General features: G+C 45.0%; 1 protein-coding gene across 1 annotated transcript; it reads right to left on the bottom strand.

Moving 5' to 3' along the window:
- Positions 1 to 700: 700 nt before the first annotated feature.
- On the bottom strand, positions 701 to 4,827 carry ramp1 (receptor activity modifying protein 1; the record flags this gene model as incomplete). The annotated part of the gene is made up of 2 exons (XM_038790272.1): positions 701 to 2,035; positions 4,679 to 4,827. Coding segments are annotated over 2 exons (405 nt in total), but the record flags the coding sequence as incomplete, so codon positions are not given.
- Positions 4,828 to 23,106: the final 18,279 nt, after the last annotated feature.

Here is a 23,106-nt window from a genome sequence, read left to right as displayed (position 1 = left end):
GTATTGAATGGCGGAGCAGGCTTGAGGGGCTGAATTGCCAACTCCTGCTTCTAGTTCTTATGTTCAAATCCCTCTGTGCTGCAGCTTTCTGCAGTCTTTTTCCATTTAAATAATTTCAGCTCCTTTATTCTTCCTACCAAAGTGCCTAACTTTTCATTTTCCAACTGAAGCTCTGTTGCATTCTGGTGTTTTTTTTAAATGTATCTTTAATCACTGTGTGACAGTTGGACATGTTCCTTAATGATACAATTTTTATGAAGATAATCCCTTCCGATTTTCTCTCGCTCTCTCCATTCTTGGAGGTGCTGAAGCTTTTTGAAAAGCAGTTCTATTCTTTATGTGCTAGTCCCCACAGTGAGTGCTAGAGAGATTGGTAAAGCCTTATCCAATTCTGACCTGAAAGAACATCCAAACTTGTGCTTTCTAGATGATGGACAGTCAGTAACAGCAGAAATCACTGTCAATTGTCCACTCCTGCTGAAAGGCATTGGAAGCAATTGTAGCTCCCATTGTCATCCTGAGCGAGGTCCAATTTTAGCTGAGATCAACTGAAAGCAGTCATTGAGTGATACAGCTCAGAAGGAAGCTATTCGGCCCCTCAAAGAGCCAGTACAGGCATGAAAGAACTATCCAATTAGTCCTGGCCACCTGCTCTTTCACCTTAGTTTGACAGAATCTACCCCTTCAAATATTTATTCAGTTTCCTTTTGAAAATTATTATTTAATCTGCTTCCACCGAAGATTGGATGTTACATATGAACATACAAAATAAGAGCAGAGGCAAACCATTCGGCCCCTCGAGCCTTCTCCATCATTGAATAAAGTAACGGCTGATTTCTTTGAGTTTTAAATTCCATGTTCCCATCTACCCCCGATAACCTTTGTTCCAGATTTGAACGGCTTCACTACCATCCCAGAACCTCACCTACCAACTCTCTTTACATCTAACAATCTATGTAACATTTTACCTTTAGAGAATAGAACAGGCTGCTCTGCAGGTTGGGTTTATAGGAGCAATGTGAACATCCAAAATAATAAAAAGCCATTGATAACAAGATTAACAAACTTTTGGGGTTAATATAAAAGTAACATTTAGTGGTTCTTTGTCTATATTTTCTTGGCCGACCCCCTTCTCTCCTTGGATTATTCTTGTTGGCCACTTATTGGGGTTGATTACATTACTTATTACTTTAAATTGTACAAACAATGACCAATTCATTCACTCATCAGAAAGGACAATTCCATGGAGCAACATTGACAGACTTTTCAGGAGTACATCAATGGGTTTTACACAAATGCATTGCTGAGAATTTTTTTTAAAGGCATGAATGTTAACACACTGAGCATCTGGTACAGTTTCCAGAGTTTAGTCCTTAGCTTGGTTTGACCCAACAGATACTTTACAAGATTTGTCAAACTCATCAACACTTAAGTCACAAACATTTAATGGCCAGGGTGCAGATGATTTAAACGTTACTGTGCCTTTACTGTACTGTACTGTTTTAAGGTTTGAAAGATAATACATATATTGTGGAACAATTTATTAAATATAAGCAATATCCCTGAATAGGACCAGTGGATGCCTAGAATGTCTTAAGTTTTCCACTTGCTGTTAACACACTGGAGGACAATTCAACAGTGAGTTTGGATTCAACTTCAGGCTCTGCAGTTCAATTTGCTGTTGATGCTCTCCAATGTAAAGTTGGCTGAAATGGTATAATTGCTTTAACAGATCAAGGTTAAAACCCATGATGCCCACTACCACTCAAAGGGATAGCTTTAGACAATGCCTTCATTCCGTTTGCTTCTCCAGACCACAAGTGCCGTCATCAGTAGCGTGATCATCACAGGGATCACAATGAAGGGCCCTATGATGTTGTTTGGCGGATCTCCCAGGGCTCTCCCAGAGACAGAGCAGTTTACAAAGTATTCCGTGTGGATGGTGACAAAGAATTGGTCCACCGCATGGTTTGGCCAAAAACAGTCCATCTTGTTAGCGATCAAGTAGGTGCAGTTGGTGAGATCTCCATAAGAACTGCAAAGAAAGGAAGAGCATTCATTAGCTAAGATGGGTACAATGGGCAATACTGAAATCGATAGAGTGGAGAGGAACAATCACTGTCCGTGTGGAGTTTGCACATTCTCCCCATGTCAGCGTGGGTCTCACCCTCACAACCCAAAGATGTGCAGGGTAGGTGAATTCGCCATGCTAAATTGCCCCTTAATTGGAGAAAAAATAATTGGGTACTCTAAATTTATTTAAAAAGTGTAGAGGAAAACAATGCTCATTAAACAAATGATGCACCATGAAGAAAAATAGAATTGACAAAGACTAGAATGAAGAGCAGGCCTGTAATAATCAGCAGCAGAGTGCTTAGCACTGCTGCCTCTGCTCCAGGGTCACAGGTTCAATTCCGGCCTCTGGTGACTGTCTGTGTGGAGTTTGCACGTTCTCCCTGTGTCTGTGTGGGTTTCCTCTGGGTGCTAATGTTTCCTCCCATTATCAAAAGTGCAGGTGGATTGGCCATGCTAAATTGTCCCTTAGTGACCAAGAGGTTAGGTGGGGTTACTGGGTTACAGGGATAGGGTGGAGGTGAAGGCTTAAGTAGGGTGCTCCTGCCAAGGATCGCTGCAGACTCGATGGGCCGAATGGCCTCCTTCTGCACTGTAGATTGTATGTCATTCGGCTACCTGTACAGGGTTGTGTTCACCTGAAACATTAACAAGTATCTTTCAAGAACTCATGAGCCTGTGCATTTGGAAGATGTTTTTATTAACCTTTGTATTTTTCATTAAAAACTGGAGATGAACATGGGGGCGAAGGGTCCTTAATAAAATTTATGGGATATTTGCAGCGCAATGAAAATGAACATGAAATAATGTCATCAGATAACCAAAAGCGAGAGACCCTATAAAGGGGTATGTGACATTGAATGGGATAAAGTAAACATCAAAAAGAGGCTGAACTTTCAATCCACATTTCCTACATACCACAACAATTATTTTTCAAAACCAGTTTATTGGCTGTAAAGTGCTTTGCGTCACCCTAAGCTATAGAAATATTCTTTCCTTCTTTATTGTCAGTGTTTATTTGAAGTAATGATAGTCACAGACCTAAGTCACTCTTTTTTTTATTTGTTCATGGGACGTGGGCATCGCAGACTGTGCTGACATTATTACCCATCCCTAATTGCCTTTGAGGGGCAGTTAAGAGTCAATCACATTGCTGTGGGCCTGGAGTCACATGTAGGCCAGACCAGGTAAGGACGGCAGATTCCCTTCCCTCAAGGACATTAGTGAACCAAATGGGTTTTTCCGACAATTAATAAGGGTTTCATGGTCATCATTAGACTTTTAATTCCAGATTTTATTGAATTCATATTTCACCATCTGTAGGATTCGAACCCGGGACCCCAGAGCATTACTCTGGGTTTCTGGCTTACTAGTCCAGTGACAATACCACTATGCCATCACCTCCCCAACTCTGTTGAACTGCAGCCAATGACTGACAAATGTTATAGAAGTAAATAATTTATGATCTGTGTTCCTCCCCACTCCAGGTCCCAAGCTTCAGCCCTTAAAATGGTTCAATTGCACATCGCCAAACCACACAAAACTGGACCGTCTCTGCTGATGCTGATTTTACTGATCTCAACCAGGACAATGGTTAGGGTTAAATGCACATACATAGAACATAGAACATAGAACAGTACAGCACAGAACAGGCCCTTCAGCCCTCAATGTTGTGCCGAGCAATGATCACCCTACTCAAACCCACGTATCCACCCTATACCCGTAACCCAACAACCTCCCCTTAACCTTACTTTTATTAGGACACTACGGGCAATTTAGCATGGCCAATCCACCTAACCTGCACATCTTTGGACTGTGGGAGGAAACCGGAGCACCCGGAGGAAACCCACGCACACAGGGGGAGGACGTGCCGACTCCACACAGACAGTGACCCAGCCCGGAATTGAACCTGGGACCCTGGAGCTGTGAAGCATTTATGCTAACCACCATGCTACCCTGCTGCCCCAACTTGTCAATGCTTTATCAATTACATTGTTACGGTTTATTAATGTCAATGCATTTTAAGAGAAACAGGTGATGGTATTATTTGTCTTTGAGCACATATAAAAAGAGGATTGATGGGACACTGGGTTGAGTGGGAAGAGAGCTGTGAGACTGCAGCGGGGAGAATGTGCAAACTCCACACAGACAGTGATCCGGAGCCGGAATCAAACCCGGGTCCTTGGCGCCGTGAGGCAGCAGTGTTAACCACTGCGCCACTGTGTCGTTTACACTTAAATGCACATAGATGCATGCATATCCACATGCATGCATGGAAGTGCACAAATGCTTTCCAAAATTAATTAATTGTACTGTAATCGGGAGTCGGAATGTCAATTGATTTTTTTAAAAGGTTTTGCTTCCCTATTATAGAGATCTGGGACATATGTAGTGCTGCACTGATTAACTCAACACAGACTGGGAACGAAAGCTGAGAGCTCCTTAAGTTATAGAACAAGACAGACCCTTAAGCTTCACTGCTCATGAAACAAGCCCAGAAATATTTGACAGGACTACAATAATGAAAACGATGTCGAAGTAAAAAAAAAAGGGTTCCAATTATTTTCTATTTATTACCAAGTTTTAAAAATAATTCCCAAAGTACCTTAATGTCGCTTCCCAGTCGCACCAGAACCTCTGTCCAATATCAGTCATCTGAAATTTGTAAGCCTCCAAGCAAATATGTTGGATAAGATAGGAGTAATAAGCTTCATTGCAGGCAGTGAGCAGGATCAGGTGATCTGCTGTAAAGAGACATTGATAACAATTTTAGTAGAACATTAACAAGTTCATAACTCTCGCTATGGAGTCAGAAGGTTGTGAGTTCAAAACAGAGTCCAGAGACAACCAAAGCATAATACTGTGGATGCTGGAAATCTGAAATAAGAACAGAGAAAGCTGGAAATATACACAGTTATCAATGCTAACTCGGTTTCTCTCTCTCTCCACAGATGCTATCTGACCATTTACAGAATTTTCTAGTTTAACTTGCCCACATAATCGAGGCTCACATTTCATTGCAGTAGTGTGGGAGAGCTGGACTGTCAGAGGTGCAGTCTGTTGAATTATATATTAAACATCTGTTCTTTCAGATGAAGGGTTTTAAAAAATAAATTTATATGGGCAGCACGGTGGCGCAGTGGGTTAGCCCTCCTGCCTCAGGGCGCCGAGGTCCCAGGTTCGATCCCGGCCCCGGGTCACTGTCCGTGTGGAGTTTGCACATTCTCCCCGTGTTTGCGTGGGTTTTGCCCCCACAACCCAAAGATGTGCAAAGTCAGTGGATTGGCCACACTAAAATTGCCCCTTAATTGGAAAAAATGAATTGGGTGTTCTAAATTAGAAACAAAATAAAATAAATAAATTTATAGTACCTGATTCTTTTTTTTAAATTAAGCGGCAATTTAGCATGGCCAATCCACTTATCTGTACATCTTTTGAGTTGTGGGGATGAGACCCACGCAGACACGGAAAGTGCAAACTCCACACGGACAGTGACCCAGGGCCGGGATCGAACCTGGGACCTCGGCGCCGTGAGGCAGCGGTGCTAACCACTGCACCACCGTGCTGCCCTTCAGATGAAGGTTAAAGATCCATGGCAGCACAGGAAAGGATGGTGATGTGTCACTCCTTCAAGGCTTGGGAATAGGGGCATCGGTCACAGGCAGAAACATTGAGAGGAAACAGCAGCAACCCACATTAACCCAGCTCAAAATCCCAGAGGTTGAGAAGGAGGTGGAGTCATTCTGGCACAACAGGGAGAAGGAACAGCTCCAGGAGAAAGAGTTTGAGAGAGTAGTCACACCAAAGAGCAGACAGTGAAGACGATCAGATGAGTGACTGATCAAGAGGTGGGAAAGGCAGGAATGAAAGGTTTCACCAGGATTACCCAGAGCAATTGATGCTTTGTGAACAGATTTGCGTTCTCGGTTCCTATGTGGAAAATTATATCTATGCAACGGACCTTCCCAGAGTCTTCAGTAACACTAACAGGAACTGACTCAAGGTTCAGATCAGCAGCATAGGTGAAACTGCAGTAGATGCAGTGGATTCAAAGTCAGAGGGGCCGGCACAATCACTTACTGCAGAACGGCAGATTAGGCTTGTCCAACGCATCGCCCACTGGCCGCAATGCGTCCTAGCAATCCTTCAGGACTTGGCCTGCCAGATTTGTCGGACATTCAACTGATATTTTCACTGGACTAGTGAACCAGAAACCCAGGGTAATGCTCCAGGGATCCGGTTCAAACCCCACCAGGGCAGATGGTGAAATTTGAATTCAATAAAAAAATCTGGAATTAAAAGTCTAATGATGACCTTGAATCCATTGGCGATTGTCATAAAAGCCCATCTGGTTGACTAATGTCCTTGAGGGAAGGAAATCTGCCGTCCTTACCTGGTCTAGCCTACATGTGACTCCAGACCCACAACAATGTGGTTGATTCTTAACTGCCCCCTCAAGGGCAATTAGGAATGGGCAATAAATACTGGCACCGCCTGCGGTGCCCACATTCCATGAACGAATAAAAAAAGAACCTCCTTCTCCCTCAGGATGCCCCATGGGGCTATGGCCGGAGCGAACTCCTGGGACTCCCCTGCCACACGACGCCACCAGTCCTGGAGGCTGGCTCTTGTCTCAACATGGCGCATCATGCTCATGGCCAAGGAGCACAGGGACTGGGGCACCTCCCTCTGGGACTGTGCCACGTCACTCAGTGACTCGCTCCGGGTCTGGCTCAGGTCAGCCAGCCCCCAGACAACACCCTCACCCATTACCCGTTGTGACTGGGCCAAGCTCTGGAGCGCTGCTGAAATATCCAGGAGGCCCTGGTACATAGCTGCCTCCTGTGCCTCAGCCACCACCCGCACAGAGTGCCCCAGACCTCGGACATCCTGCCCCATGGCCGATACCTTCGCCCCCCCCCCCCCCCCCCCCCAAGACCCGTCTGGACAGTAGCTAGTCCCTAGGGTCAGGCTGACCTCTGACCATCTGTCACCTCGGGGGTTCCTACCTCCACCTGCTGTACCGCAGCACATGTGTAGTGAGCACCAGATAGTGTCCCAGGAGCTTGTTCACTAAAGTATCTGATATGTTGGGTAAGCTGGGTCTGCGAGGACTGCGTTTACCATAGCAGTGAGAGAGACAGGCTTTCAACACTTGAATAAATGCAACTCTATTTTATTGAACTCTTAACTATGAAACATACTTTAACTGTGGATTGACACTATGCTGAGTTGACTGGAGAACTGAGGCTAACCTGACCAGACTATCTTGCTACCACATGGTGGATGTTTGTGTTGTTGCTCACGGGCTCTGACTGTCTCAGAGGCTGCATCCCGAGAGAGCGGGAAAACTAGTGCCCTCTGGCTTTATAGTGGCCGTGTCCTGTCTGGTGATTGGCTGCTGTGTTCTGTGTGTTCATTGGTCATCATGTGTGTCAATCAATGTCTGTCTGTGCACCATCATATATTTGTGTGTATATTATGACATCTCCCCCTTTAAAAAAAAATGTATGTATGTCAATAAATAGTGAGTGTGTGTATGAGCCTGACTATGTACAAAGTATGTGAGCGTATTTACATGAGTAGGAGCCTGACTATATACAAAATACGTGAACGTATTTACATGGGAAGGTGTCTAGTGCAGATAGAGTGACTACAACAAATTAGGAAGAAACAATATGTACAGATGTGTAAAAGAGGCACAAGGCAATGAAACATTCAGTCTATAAATTCAGTCTCTGTGGCGGGCGACAAATTCTGGTTGACCGTCTCAAGGGAGGGTCAGGGGCCGCCTGCACTGGAATGGGCAGAGCTGCATCCAATGTAGAGGGTGGCAAAAGAAGCGGCAGATCGGTGACCTCTTGGAAGGGTGTGTCCTGAGGAATCAGCAGGTGAGGCGGTTCACATCACATTCAGGTGGCGACCGTGGAAGCAGCCGCAGTGCCCGCCTATTACACCGAAGAAAAGAGCCATCATGCATGCGAACGAGAAATGATCCGGGGGCCACTTGCTTGACCACCACAGCTGTGGCAGACCAGCCACCGTCAGATAGCTGAACACGAACTCGGTCGGCAGGGACGAGAACAGGGAGATCTGTGGCGTGGGCATCATACGCCGACTCGAATTGGGCCCGAGACAAATGCATTCTTTGCAGGACCGGAAAATTGTCGAGGTCCTGGATGCCGATTGCTGGCACCATCGTCCGTAGTGTGCGGTTCATTAGCAGCTGTGCTGGGAACAGGCCAGCGGACAAAGGAGTCACCCTGTAGGCTAGCCTGCTCCACCATTCAATGTGGTCGTGGCTGATTATCCAACTCAGTAACCTGTTCCACACATCGTTTGAGGGGTAGTGGGTGAGAAGGGAAAAGAGAGAATAAGGTGGATGGGGGTGGGGGTGGTTTGCAGGGTGTGCGAGAGTGTGAGGGGACAGTGTACATTTTTTAAAATAAATTTAGAGTACCCAATTATTTTTTTTCCCCAATTTAGCAGCAATTTAGCCTGTCCAATCCACCTAGCCTGCACATCTTTAGGTTGTGAGAGTGAGACCCATGCAGACATGGGGAGAATATGTAAATTCCACACGGACAGAGACCCGGGGCCGGCATCGAACCTGGGGCCTCGGGGCCGTAGTGCTAACCACTGCGCCACTGGGGCAATGTATATTAGTCTGGCTCACACCCAATCTCAGTGTGAGGGGAGGGAGGGGGGGGAGGGGAGAGAGGGGGGGAGGGGAGGGGGGAGGGGGAGGGGGAGGGGGGGAGGGGGAGGGGGAGGGGGGGAGGGGGAGGGGGAGGGGGGAGGGGGAGGGGAGGGGGGGGAGGGGGAGGGGGAGGGGGGGAGGGGAGGGGGGGAGGGGGGAGGAGGGGGGAGGGGAGGGGGGGGAGGGGGGAGGAGGGGGGAGGGGAGGGGGGAGGAGAGGGGAGGGGGGAGGAGGGGGGAGGGGAGGGAGGAGGGGGGAGGGGAGGGAGGAGGGGGGAGGGGAGGGAGGAGGGGGGAGGGGAGGGAGGGTAGGGGGGGAGGGAAAAGGGGGGGCGGACGATGACTATGTTTGTTTGTTTATTTAATTTTAATTTATTTTTAAGTTCTTTTGTTGTTCATTGGGGTTGGGGGGGTGAGGGGATGTGATACATGCGTCAATACGGTCTGGGGGTGTTACAGTTATTATGGGTTATTTTGTTGCATTTCATTGTTTGTCGTTATGTTTTATATTTTCTGTAAAAAATTCCAATAAAAACTATATTAAAAAAAAAGAACTTCACAGGGTGGGATTTACGTAGGATTAAGTTTTCCCTCTCCATAAAATGGTCATTTCAGGATTACTTCTCTGGTCACATCAAAGAATAGGGGTTGACAGCATCATTAGGGAAATTGCAATGCCTAGCTAAGGGAGACAGTTTAGATAGTGAGATTCAACTTTGTATGGATTCAGCATTATTCTGGGATGGTTAGGATGTATTCCATAAGTGTGGCTGCACCTGGACAGGGAGATTACCAATGTAATTGCTCAATGGTTAAATTATAAATAAGGGAGCTGGAAACAGTCACTAACGGATAGAGAACTTGAATATTGCTGTAAAGAGAGACGTGTTGCCGAAGTTTTTTGCCTTACACTCATCGGGAATAATGCAAGAATACAACATTTCAAACGGTCACAACTTAAATTTTTGTATTGTTGGAAAAAAAGAGACAGGTGATCAAAGTTTTTCATCTTGCACTCATCAGGATAGCTCGCAATAAATCATCAAATTGCAACAGGGGAGCAACAATTTATACTGCATGGGAAGAGAGTGCTAAAGTGTTGCTGTTCCACTGTTTGAAATTTGAAATTTTTGCATTTGTCCTGACCCGTGCAAGATGAGGAGCTGGGAATCAAAAATGAACTGGAACCATCCAATGATGAAGGGAAAATTAAATGATGATGATAGAGGGGCTGGTTTAGCACAGTGGGCTAAAAAGCTGACTTGTAATGCAGAACAAGGCCAGTAGCGTGGGTTCAATTCCCGTATCGAGGGCAGCACAGTGGAGGGCAGCATGGTGGCGCAGTGGGTTAGCCCTGTTGCCTCACGGCGCCGAGGTCCCAGGTTCGATCCCGGCTCTGGGTCACTGTCTGTGTGGAGTTTGCACATTCTCCCCGTGTTTGCGTGGGTTTCGCCCCCACAACCCAAAGATGTGCAGAGCAGGTGGATTGGCCATGCTAAATTGCCCCTTAATTGAAAAAAATTAATTGGGTATTCTAAATTTATTTTTTAAAAAATAAAAAATTCCCGTATCGGCCTCCCCGAACAGGCGCCGGAATGTGGTGACTAGGGGCTTTTCACAGTAACTTCACTGAAGCCTACTTGTGACAATAAGCGATTATTATTATTATATTATTATTATGATATGCATTCATAAAAACAGTTTGGCAGAAGGAATCTATGGGTAGAAAATTAAAATCAAATCAACAAATTATTTTTTGGGAAAAGACTGGAGTAAATGGTTTATATAGGCGGTACGGTAGCTGAATTTATCTGATATGAATTAGGAGCAGGAGTCGGCCACTCGCCCTTCTACCTGTTTCATCACACATAACCAGATCTAACCAATGCTCCACCCTTGAAGATTGTCTGATACATTGTTCACGGAAGGAACGGAATTCAATATAGATTAGGATTCCATTCACCTTTCTCCATTTACTTCTTCATGGTCTCAATTGCTAATTAAAATATTTCAGAACGTTGATTTTTGAAATTCTCATGCCTGTATTTAGTCTGACTGCAGATTCCTTTTCTATGTCTTTCTCACAATTTCTCTTCCAGGAATTGTTCCTCTTCTTGTGTCTTTTTTTTTTGGTTATATAAACCATTTATTTATTTTTTATGAATTTAGAGTACCCAAGTTTTTTTTTTCCAATTAACAGGCAATTTAACATGGCCAATCCACCTAACCTGCACATCTTTAGGGTTGTGGGGGTGAGACCCACGCAGACACGGGGAGAATGTGCAAACTCCACACGGACAGTGATCCGGGACTGGGATCGAACCTGGGTCCTGAGTACCGTGAGGCAGCAGTGCTAACCACTGCACCACTGTGCTGCCACCAGATTGACAAAGCTGAGTGCAGGCAGCCAAATAAAAGTCAATAATCAGAAAGTACAGTCTGAGCTGACCGTTTACACTTATCGCAAATGTGGTAGCTCGAGGCAATACTAGGGAGGTTTCCAGTATAACTGAACAGGGGTTTATTGGTAACAAGTAAAGGTAAACTATACACAGGCACAGAGTTACTAAACAGATCTTCACTCTCTGGCTCCAGTGTCCACTCTGTCCAAGACCCCACTGCCAGGGCCCCGCGCTTTTTCCCCATTGGTCGAGGCTCACGCGCTCCCACGTGGACCGTGAGGGCTCGCTCCTTAAAGGGGTCACCCTACCAAACATGGAGCTATTGCTATTTATTGCTCTGCCAGACCTACCCATTTTTCCCTTCTTGCCAGGTAACACGTGCCGCAGTATTAGTACATTCCATTCTCTTTGGGAAGAATTTATCTTGGTGTTGACCGGTAACAGGAAATATCAAACTGGTTTTGACATCGAATTGGTAGCAGTGTGAAGTGATTTACTCATTCTCGCCAGTGCTCGGCAAAACAGACTTTATCCCCAATTGTTTATTTCTTCCCTGCTAGTGTTTACTTTTACAACTTTCTTTTCAATTTAAAAACATAAGAAATAGGAGTAGAAGAAGGCCACTCGGTCCCCGGAGGCTGCTCTGTCAATAAGATAATTTCTTCTCTCTTTATTCTTTCCATGGAAATGCTGTGCCAGTATTTGTTGCCCATCCCTAATTGCCCTTGAACAGAGTGGCTCGCTAGCCCATTGCAGACAGCAGTTAACGGGTCTGGGTCTAGAAACATATGTAGACCACACCAGGTTAGGGCGACAGATTTCCTTCCCTGAAGGACATTAGTGAATCAGTTGGGTTTTGACAACGATCAGCAATGGTTTTATGGCCACCATTACTGGGACTATTTTTGAGTTCCAGATTTATGTATTAAATTAAATGCTATGGTGGGATTTGAGCGCATGCTTGCAGAGAATATTCCTGGGCCTCTGAATTACTAGTCCAGTGACATTAACACTTCAGTACCATCTCCTCATTATGGCCCCATGATGGCTAATCTTTGACTTTATTCCAATAAGTGCTTTGGAAATCTGTGACCAGCTTAATTTATTGCATAATTCTTCACACAATGCATCTTACAGATATTGTTCATGATTTGGAGAATGGAAAATATGTTAATTAAACTAAAGGAGGATAGACCTGGGTACATACGAGGATCCTGGAGGGAGGGCTGGGAAGAAATTCCAGAAACTCAAGCAATTATATTTGAGAGTTCATTGTATAATCTATTTTTCAAAAGGGGAACTGAGTAATTCAGGATAATTACAAAGTTGGTTAGATTAACATCTGTGATTGGGTTTTCTTATAAAATTGAGATTTTAAAAAAATATTGAATTGTCTCTTAACAAAATAGGAAGCCATGATGTGGTGATGCCGGCGTTGGACTGGGGTGAGCACAGTAAGAAGTCTTACAACACCAGGTTAAAGTCCAACATGTTTGTTTCAAACACTAGCTTTCGGAGCACTGTTCCTTCCTCAGGTGAATGAAGAGGTATGTTCCAGAAACATACATATAGACAAAATCAAAGATGCAAGACAATGCTTTGAATGTGAGCACTTGCAGGTAATTAAGTCTTTACAGATCCAGAGATGGGGGTAACCCCAGGTTAAAGGGGTGTGAATTGTCTCAAGCCAGGACAGTTGGTAGGATTTCGCAAGCCCAGGCCAGATGGTGGGGAATTAATGTAATGCAACATGAATCCAAGTTCCCGGTTGAGGCCGTACTCATGTGTACGGAACTTGGCTATAAGTTTCTGCTCGGCGATTTTGCTTTGTCGCGCTTCCTGAAGGCCGACTTGGAGAACGCTTACCCGGAGATCAGAGGCTGAATGCCCTTGACTGCTGAAGTGTTCCGCGACTGGAAGAGAACGTTCCTGTCTGGCGATTGTCGCGTGATGTCTATTCATTCGTTGTCACAGCGTCTGCATGGTCTCGCCAACGTACCACACTTCGGGTCATCCTTTCCTGCAGCGTATGAGGTAGACAACGTTGGCCGAGTCGCACGAGTATGTACCGCGTACCTGGTGCGTGGTGTTCTCACGTGTAATGGTGGTACCCATGTCGATGATCTGGCCCGTCTTGCAGAGATTGCCATGGCAGGGTTGTGTGGTGTTGTGGTCGCTGTTCTGAAGACTGGGTAGTTTGCTGGAAACAATGATTTGTTTAAGGTTGCGCGGTTGTTTGAAGACAAGTAGTGGAGTTGTGGGTATGACCTTGGCAAGATGTTCATCTTCATCGATGACGTGTGGAAGGCTGCGCAAAGATGTCCTAATTTCTCTGCTCCAGGGAAGTACTGGACGACGAAGAGTACTCTGTCGGTTGTGCCCCATGTTTGTCTTCTGAGGAGGTCGGTGTGGTTTTTTGCTGTGGCATGTTGGAACTGTAGGTCGATGAGTTGAGCACCATATCCCATTCATACTTTGACTTTGTCTATATATATGTTTCTGGAACATACCTCTTCATTCACCTGAGGAATGAGCAGTGCTCCAAAATAGGAAGCAGTTAGGAAAAGCCAAAATGGGGATATTTGTGCTGGAGAAACCACACAGAATTCTTTGAAGAGGCAACAGGTGTGGTAGGCAGTTGTATTATGTGATGACACTCTGGGCTAGTGCGCAGTCAACTCCAGCCCCACAGGCCTCAAAGTCCTAACATGTGCGAATTAACCAATAATTTGTATGTTTTCCTGAGATCTTTGACTGCTCCAATGACCTATGGGCACCAGATTTGTAAGTAAAACATTTAAAAACTGTTTATTTATAATGAGAGAAGAGATAAACATGTAATGGTAATAATAGAACAATGGTCTGCTGATCTAATTTTTTTTTCTTTATTTTATAAATTTAGAGTATCCAATTATATTTTTCCAATTAAGGTGCAATTTAGCATGACAAATCCACCTACCCTACACATCTTTGGATTTTGGGGGGAACCCACGCAGACTTCACACAGACAGTGACTCGTGGCTGGGATCAAACCCGGGTCCACAGCACTGTAGGCAGCAGTGCTAACCACTGCACCACCATGCCGCCCTGCAGTCTCCTAATCTAATGAGTCCCCAAACCCAGCTCCACTCTCCGCACAGACACACACAAGACAGACACATGGAAGGGGTAGAAATAGCATAGAAAATAAGAATTAAAAGAGTGTGAGATGAATCTTTATTGCTGAGGTTGTAGTCTTGGTAGCTGTCGGTCTTTAAATCAACGGTTGATTTGGATCTTTTAGGATCTACCTTCAATTAGACGCTGTGGGCTGCAGGAACTCCTCTGGAGAGTCATCTTCACTTGTACTGGCCTCCACCAGATTGACGTTTGGTCTCACTGAGATAGAACTATAATTCTCTACCTGAGAGCTTGCAGCAGGTTCACCATTCAGCCTGCCTTTCAACTGCTTGTCTGGTCTTTGTGCAAGGTTTCCGGTTGTAGTATAGAGAGAGAGACAGAGAGAAAAGGGCCTGGTCTTCCGGACCTTTGCAGGTTCTCAGGAGGGAAATATCAGTCTGGGTTTTTCCCAAACGCAGAGGTTTAAACCTTGGCAGGCCTGACTGGAGAGAATGCTTGCAGCATTTAAATCAGGAGTTGAACCTTCACAGGCTTGGCTGGAGAGTGATAAAATTATCAGCAGCCCCAGCTGAGAGATGTTGTTCTTCCTAAGGTGTAATTAGTACCGAATTAAAATTGAACCGGCGCTTCCTCTCCCCAGAACCTCTGGGGCGCTCCACTAACCAAAATTGAGAATAGAGTATGTCCCAGAATCCCAGAAGAATCGATTGGTTGCTAGCCCAGTCCATCAAAATTACATCATGCACACTGCACAGAGAGGAATTCCCTTGGGTCAGTTCAACTAGCAGCTTGCAGTAGGGGGAGGGGAGTTCAAAAGTCTGTAGTTTAACAGCAGCCAGCGAAAAAGACAGCAAAAAGCAGCCAACAAGACGGAGATTTAAAAAGGATATAAGGATCAGATAAGGATTTAAAAAGGTTCCTTGCAGTTATGACACCCTGGGCTCGGGCACACACCTTGACCCGGAGTCGCAACACAATTGAATTAACCAGTAAAAATACCCAAAGTCTTTGGCTCTTAGCTGTCAAATAATTCTAGTCACCATTAAACACAATTAAGTTTATTAATAACAATAATTATAATTAAATATGCAGCAAATACAACAGGTTAACTATTATCCAATTCCTAACCCCCAACTTTAACTTATCCCTACCCTCTACACACACAAGCCAAACAAACATAGAGGTGAAGAGAGGGGTAATAAGTATAAGTAAAAGATAAGCGTCTTTGTTTCAGATGATTGTTTCTAGCACTCTTCAAACCAGACTTTCAGGTCGCGATTTCTGCTTTCCAGTTTGTAATATATTCATTCAGGTCTGCAGTTTCAGATATATCACAGCATTTCTGGAGAAAACACAAGAGAGAGAGCAGATCCTTTCCCCTGACTGTCCAGGGACCGACTCTGCTTTCCGTGAGTCTGTGGAAATCATCCCACTTGTACTACCCTGCATTGGGCAGCACGGTAGCACAGTGATTAGCACTGTAGCTTCACAGCACCAGGGTCCCAGATTAGATTCCCCGCTTGGTCACTGTCTGTGCGGAGTCTGCACGTTCTCCCCGTGTCTGCGTGGGTTTCCTCCGGATGCTCCAGTTTCCTCCCGCAGTCCAAAGACGTGCAGGTTAGGTGGATTGGCCATGATAAATTACCCTTAGTGACCAAAAAGGGTAGGAGAGGGTTATTGGGTTACGGGGATAGGGTGGAAGTGAAAGCTTAAGTGGGTCAGTGCAGAATCAATGGGCCAAATAGCCTCCTTCTGCACTGTATGTTCTATGCTCTACGAGTAGAACCCAATCAACACCTGTTGCCAGGGAGAATACGACTTTTTAGCCAATTCATTGGCCACCAGCCAACCAATCGAACTGAGACCCACCCCATTTATCTGGTGCCACAAAGTCTGAGTTCTATCGCTCGAATACTAGAACCATATACTATATTTGCAACTTTTTAAATTCCTCATTCTCTCTGCTCCTTGACTTAAAGATAGATGTCCATTAAGCATCCATAGATCAAAAATGATAACGGCAAAAAGAAAGGAATAAGGGAATCATCAGGAAGGACCCTTACAGTTGATACAGGACTCGGACTTCAGGGACACAGAGATGTAGGTGCACAGATTTGAAGTAATTGGTGGAAGGGTTAGAGGGGAGTTGAGTGATTATTTCAGCCAGAGGGTGGCAGGGCCTGCGACTCACTGCTTGAGAAGGTGGTAGAGGCAGAAACCTTCAATCAGATTTCAAAAACACTTAAATTTACACTTCAGGCAACAGGTTATAGACCAAGATCTTGAAGATGGGATTAGAATGGAAATCTATTTTTCAGCCAACATTGACCTAATGGATCAAATAGCCTCCTTCACTACTTCCTATCATGTCATGTATTCCTTGATTCCCCTAGAGTCCACCAACAAGAACAGGTGATCTTTGTTTATCTCTTGGGAATTAAGTTTGTCTCCTCCATCAAATCGTATTGGAGAGCTCAGAAATACTGATCCTGGGGCCGGGCAAGGGGAAAAAAGACCCGGGCAGGGGCCTCCAAGCTGGCTGGTTTAAGCCGGCCAGTGAATGGGGGTGAGGTGGGAGGGGGGCTGCGGCTATCGGAGCCTGGCAGAACAGGGTCCGAGGGGTCTAGCCGGGGTGGAAAGTTGGGGGGAAGGAACCGAGGTTGGGGGGGGGGGGGAGGATTTTTACACGAGAAAGTGGAGGGGAGGAGTTGGGGGGAGTTTACAACTCTTGGGTGTCATTTACTGTAGTCTTTCGGAGGTTGGATGGCATTGAGTGTCGTCCGGGGGGTGGGGACTCTAAAGGTTAATGGTGACCATGGGCAATTCCAGACTCCTTTCCCTTTTTCGCCTTTGTTTTTTTTTCCACCGTGGAAGGGTTTGTTTTATTTGATGCATATATTGACAGGTGGGCCGTTGATTGGGGTGATGGGAGGATGGGATCGTTGTTGATGTTAAGGGGATTGACTTTATATCTTTTACCGTTTACTGCTTGTTGGTGGGGTGTAAATTTTGAAGGAAAATGTGAAAATGGAGAATAAAAACTATTTAAAAAAGAAATTATTTAAAAAAAGAAATACTTGGCTTGAATTCTGGATTTGAATTAGACCTGACAAGCTGTTTGAAATGAAATTTAAATCATTGTTGAATTAGATTGATCAATGTCAGGCGTGAGGAGATTCTGTGTCATGTCCGGACCGACTGATATCTCATGGGAAAGAATGTCCACGTGTTGTCATCACGATGTGAAATAATAGCCAATTTTGCGATACAATCAACCACCACTTTCATTTATTTATATCATACCTTTAATACAGTAAAATATCTGAAGGTGCCTTATGGAGTAGAATTTGACACCAAATCACAGAGTCATTGGGACAAGCAGCCAAAATCTTAAACAGGAAGGTAGGTGTCAAACATTGTTGAGAAGTGTAGAGGCAGAGAGGTTCAGGAAGGGAATTCCAGAGCATGGGACAAATACAACTGAAGGCATGGCCACTACTGGTGGGCATGATTAAAATTGAAGATGTGCTGGAGGAGCACGGAGGTCTCGGAGGGATGTAAGGGCTAGAGGAGGGACATAGCAGTTTACAGCAGGGGAGCATATGGAGTCCATTGTGTCTTTGCCAGGCCATTATTCGAGCAATGTAAAACTATCCCATTGCCCTGCTCCCCCAACAATCCTCCCAATCTTCATGTGTGCTTCACTGCTCCAGGGTTCCAGGTTCGATTCCCGGCTTGGGTCACTGTCTGTGCGGGGTCTGCACGTTCTCCCCGTGCGGGGTCTGCACGTTCTCCCCGTGTCTGCATGGGTTTCCTCCGGTGCTCCGGTTTCCTCCCACAGTCCAAAGTAGTGCAGGTTAGGTGGATTGGCCATGCTAAATTGCCCTTAGTGTCCAAAAAGGTTAGGTGGGGTTACTGGGATAGGGTGGAGACGTGGGCTTAAGTGGGATGCTCTTTCCAAGGGCCAGTGCAGACCCAATGGGCCCAATGGCCTCCTTCGGCACTGTAAATTTTATGATTCTATAAGTCTATGAAGATGCAATAACCTATGTGGAGGTGGTGGTGTAGCCACTGCACTATTTATCCACAGGCTCAGGATAATGCTCTGCGGACCCGAGTTTGAATCCCACCACGGCAGAGAGTGAAATTTGAATTCAATAACAATTTGGAATTAAATGTCTAATTACGAATCGCAAAGCCATTGTTGCTCGTTGTTAAAACCCATCTAATTCACGGAAGCCCTCTAGGGAAAGAAATCTGCCATCTTTACCCCGTCTGACCTACATGTGACTTCGGACCCAAAGCAACGCCGTTGACTCTTAAATGCCCTCTGAAATGGTCAAGCAAAATACTCAGTTCAAGGGTAACTCGGGATGGGCAACAAATGCTGGTCCAGCCAGTGACGCCCACATCCCATCAATGAATAACACTAAACACCCACTCCTTTGACAATGCATTCCAAGCAGCAACAACCTTACACGTAAATACATTTTTCTTCCTTATCCACAATGTTAATATCAAAATGGATGACCCCTCAATATTCACTCTCCATCCATAGGAAGCAGCACTTCCACATTCAGACCCTCTGACTCCAGAGACACAGAAGGCAGTCAAAGTGTGTGTTTCCTGTAGCTTGCTTTTCCTAAAAGTCACTAGCCTGAAGCCAGAGGTTGAGCGGTGCCACTCTGCAGCAAGCATGGCTGACTCGTAGCCTCTCCCACAGGTGGCACGGTAGCACAGTGGTTAGCACTGAGGCTTCACAGCTCCAGGGTCCCAGGTTCGCTTCCCGGCTTGGGTCACTGTCTGTGCAGAGTCTGCACGTTCTCCCCGTGTCTGCGTGGGTTTCCTCCGGGTGCTCTAGTTTCCTCCCAAAGATGTGCAGGTTAGGTGGATTGGCCATGTTAAATTGTCCTTAGTGTCCAAAAAAGTTAGGAGGGGTTAAGGGTTTGCAATCAACTTTTTGGCCACATTATGAGCACACGTCCTGTGGTCAGTAGGTCAGGGACTTTACCTACTGCTGCACAAGAACCTCCGTTGTACCTTAATTGAAGGATAAGCTCCTCTCTGGAAAGGTAGAGAAAGCTATAAACAAATTCATTCTTAGAGACACATGATAAAGTTGGTGCTAACAGTGCAAAAGATCGTTACAATGAGTGTAAAATGTTTAATGGTATGAGGAGAGGGAGATCTAGGATTACGAGTGAATGTGAAAAAGGTTAGCTGATCAAATAAAAAGAAATAATGAGGACTTTTATAAGCACATTTAAAAAAGGCTATAACTTTTTATTTACTTAAAAAAAACCTTACAATTTCCTTTAATGTTACCTGCTGCTTGGCTTTATCTATATTCCCTTTACAGCCTTTCCCAATGACCTTTTATTCATCATTTTCTTTAGTCCAAACAGTTTGATTTATATTTTCTCCAGTTATTCCTTGTCTTATAGATCTACTTCATACTCTGTCCTATATTTGAAGCTTTTCATTGCCAACACATAAAACTCTTGGCTAACATTTTTGTTTGGCTAATTTGTCCTAGATCCCTCCTAATCTTTTTTTAAAAATACATTTAGAGTACCCAATTCATTTTTTCCAATTAAGGGGCAATTTACTATTGCCAATCCACCTAACCTGCACATCTTTGGGTCGTGGGGGTGAAACCCACGCAGACACAGGGAGAATGTGCAAACTCCACACAGACAGTGACCCAGAGCCGGGATCGAACCTGGGAACTCGGCGCCGTGAGGCTGCAGTGCTGACCCACTGCGCCACCGTGCTGCCCTTAGATCCCTCCTAACCTGACTGTAATTTGATCTCCTTTCTCTTACCTTTGTCTTGTCATTCTAATTTTCACGTCGTACCTTGATCTTATTTTGTTTATTGCTATTTCCTGTTGCTCTCCTGCTATTGCATCACTTACGTCCCCCACTTCATTTCCTCAAAGCAATGCCACATTCCTCATTTCTCTGGAAACAGACTGATCTAGCCGCCAGCCCCACTTTGTCCACTCACATTACCCGCATTTCAGGCTAACTTGGGATAGTTACAAATCACCTAGACTTAATGTTGTTCTTCCACCCCCTGCTGAATTGTCTCCAGATCGCCCCCTCCCTCATCTCCGACCTGCAAAGCACACTGCAAATGGCACCATTTCTCTTCCCATTTCTTAGCCCAATGTATGTGCATTAACTCTCAGCACAGCTCCCCAGGATAGACTAGTCCTGTTGCGGTCTTCCAGAAGACTATCTGATAAGAAATCATCAGCAAAAGTAAGGATGCAAAGAATGGGCAGTTTTTAAACAGAGTCCAAATGGCTGGTGAAGCCAACTTTAAGACACAGGTCTTTTCTTTATGGAGTTTATTCTCTTGTTCAGCCACAGCTCTGCTCCCACTTAACCCAATGCCCCAGATGTTTCTTATTTAGACTCTCTTTTTAAAACCATGAACCAATAAAATAAACTAATTAATGGATAAACAAATTAACTAATCGAAAGCCCCTTAAGGTGGCACATCCCCTTTTTACATTCTCTTTTTAACGAACACTAAACAAAACAAATGATCAATAAAACAAAATAGTCAAAGATGGAGTGACAGCCCCTGATAGGGCACTTAACTAAAGCAAAATGTCAAAGGAATCTTCAAAGATCAAATCAATGTCCGTGTGGAGTTTGCACATTCTCCCTGTATCTGCGTGGGCTTCGCCCCACACAACCCAAAGATGTGCAGAGTAGGTGGATTGGCCATGCTAAACTGCCCCTTTATTGGAAAAAATGAATTAGGTACTCTAAATTTAAAAAAAAAAATCAAATCAAAGTATCGTTTCCGGGGGAGATGATGCCCACCAGAGACATTGCTGTGGGACTGGAGTCACGTGAAGGCCAGACCAGGTAAGGACTGCAGATTTCCTTCCCTAAAGGATATTCAGAACTAGATGGGTTTTCACATCAATCAATGATAGTTTTATGGCCACCAATACTGAGACTCGCTTTCAATTCTAGATTTTATTTATATATTTATTTATTAATTTAGAGAGCCGGCACAGACAAGATGGACCAAATGGCCACCTTCCGAGCTGTAACCATTCTGTGATATTGTACTTTATACAATTGGTATTAATATTGTATCATTATTAGAAACAATTATCGTGCTATTAGAGTTTATATTACAATACAGTTAATTTTCATTATGCTGCCAAATCCCTGCATGTTAAAATACACAGGAGCGAGATTGCAAGTTCTCTGAATCTGCAGGGAGTGTATGGGTTAAAAACATGAGACTCAAGAGCAATATTGTTATGAAGCAGGGATCACATTTTTTAAAAAACAGGAGCCCAATTTTGAGGGTAATGGGGAGAAATCTGGGTTTTGGGATGAAACTGAACAGCTATTTGAAAGAATCAGCTCAAGACAGACCATGTTCCATTCTGTAAGATACTCTGATTCAAAGCTTTAGCCTTAACACCAGTCCGTGTTTGTCAGCTGTACAAATATGAGCCTAAAATTACCTGAAGTTGTTTGATATTTAATTAAATAGTTTGATATTACTGCATGTTGCTATATAGAGATCAGCAGTGACACTGTCTATATAAAATTAATTAACTAAAGATCATAATTCAACTCAACAAACTGCTACCATATTTTAATAAACAAATAGGCTGCACAGCAACTAAATTCAAAAGCAACAATATTCGGGATTAATTGCAGAATTCCTGCACTGCTGTTGGAAGTGCTTACAGTCAAAGAACAAGATGATCCATCATTTTACCCCAACCTCTGAAAGTGGTTAATTCATATAAAGCTCCAACAGTGGCAAAGCCTGTTACTTGGCCTTATGCTTTCAAAGGTTTAATTTCAAAAGCAACACTCCTGGAACAAAGAAGGGAGTGCGCTCAGCAACTAACATTTAACTTCAGAGCATTCCTTCAACGATGGGTGAAAAATGTCCATTTCATGCAATAATATCAGTGACATCAACACCATTAATAGATGCGAGAGAACTTTTAGAAAAGAGAATGGCATTGGCCAGCCATAGCTCAATGCCACAAAATTGGTAAACATTGGGCATGACTTTCCACCCCCAGCCCCTGGGTGTGTTTTCTGGCACCAGAGGTGGCTCCCCATTGGCCGTCGGCGGAATTTCCTGGTCCCACCGATGTCAACGCCATTTCTGTGGCTCGCTCATCCCACTGCTGGGAACCTGCCATCGGAGTGGGGTTTTACCTTTGGCAGGACTAGAAGATCCTGCCAGCAGGAAAATCCTGAAAATCCCGCCCATACACTTATTTCAACGACAACGTATGGTTATCTGACGTCTCGCAACATCTCGAGGAAATTCACAGGAAATTTATCAAACAAAATATGACCAAAGAGGAGATATTAGGTCAGGTCAGTGACAGCCTAGTTTGGGCCCGGGGGGGGGGGGGGGTGATAGCTTTTAAGGAATGTCTGAAATAAGGATAAAGAGGTGGAGGGCAGACGTTTCAAGGGGCAGACGTTTCAAGGGGCAGATGTTGGGGAGGGGGAGATGTTGGGGAGGGGGGAGATGTTGGGGAGGGGGGAGATGTCGGGGAGGGGGGAGATGTCGGGGAGGGGGGAGATGTCAGGGATGGGGGAAAGAGACTGGGGAGGGGGGAGATGTCAGGAGGGGGGAGATGTCATGGAAGGGGGAGATGTTCGGGAGGGGGGAGATGTCGGGGAGGGGGGGAGATGTCGGGGAGGGGGGGAGATGTCGGGGAGGGGGGAGATGTCGGGGAGGGGGGGGAGATGTCGGGGAGGGGGGAGATGTCGGGGAGGGGGGGAGATTCGGGGAGGGGGAG

The sequence above is a fragment of the Scyliorhinus canicula genome, chromosome 2, assembly GCF_902713615.1.
Source record: "Scyliorhinus canicula chromosome 2, sScyCan1.1, whole genome shotgun sequence".
In the NCBI taxonomy this organism is placed as follows: Eukaryota; Metazoa; Chordata; class Chondrichthyes; order Carcharhiniformes; family Scyliorhinidae; genus Scyliorhinus; species Scyliorhinus canicula.
This window is presented reverse-complemented; position numbering and strand designations above follow the sequence as displayed.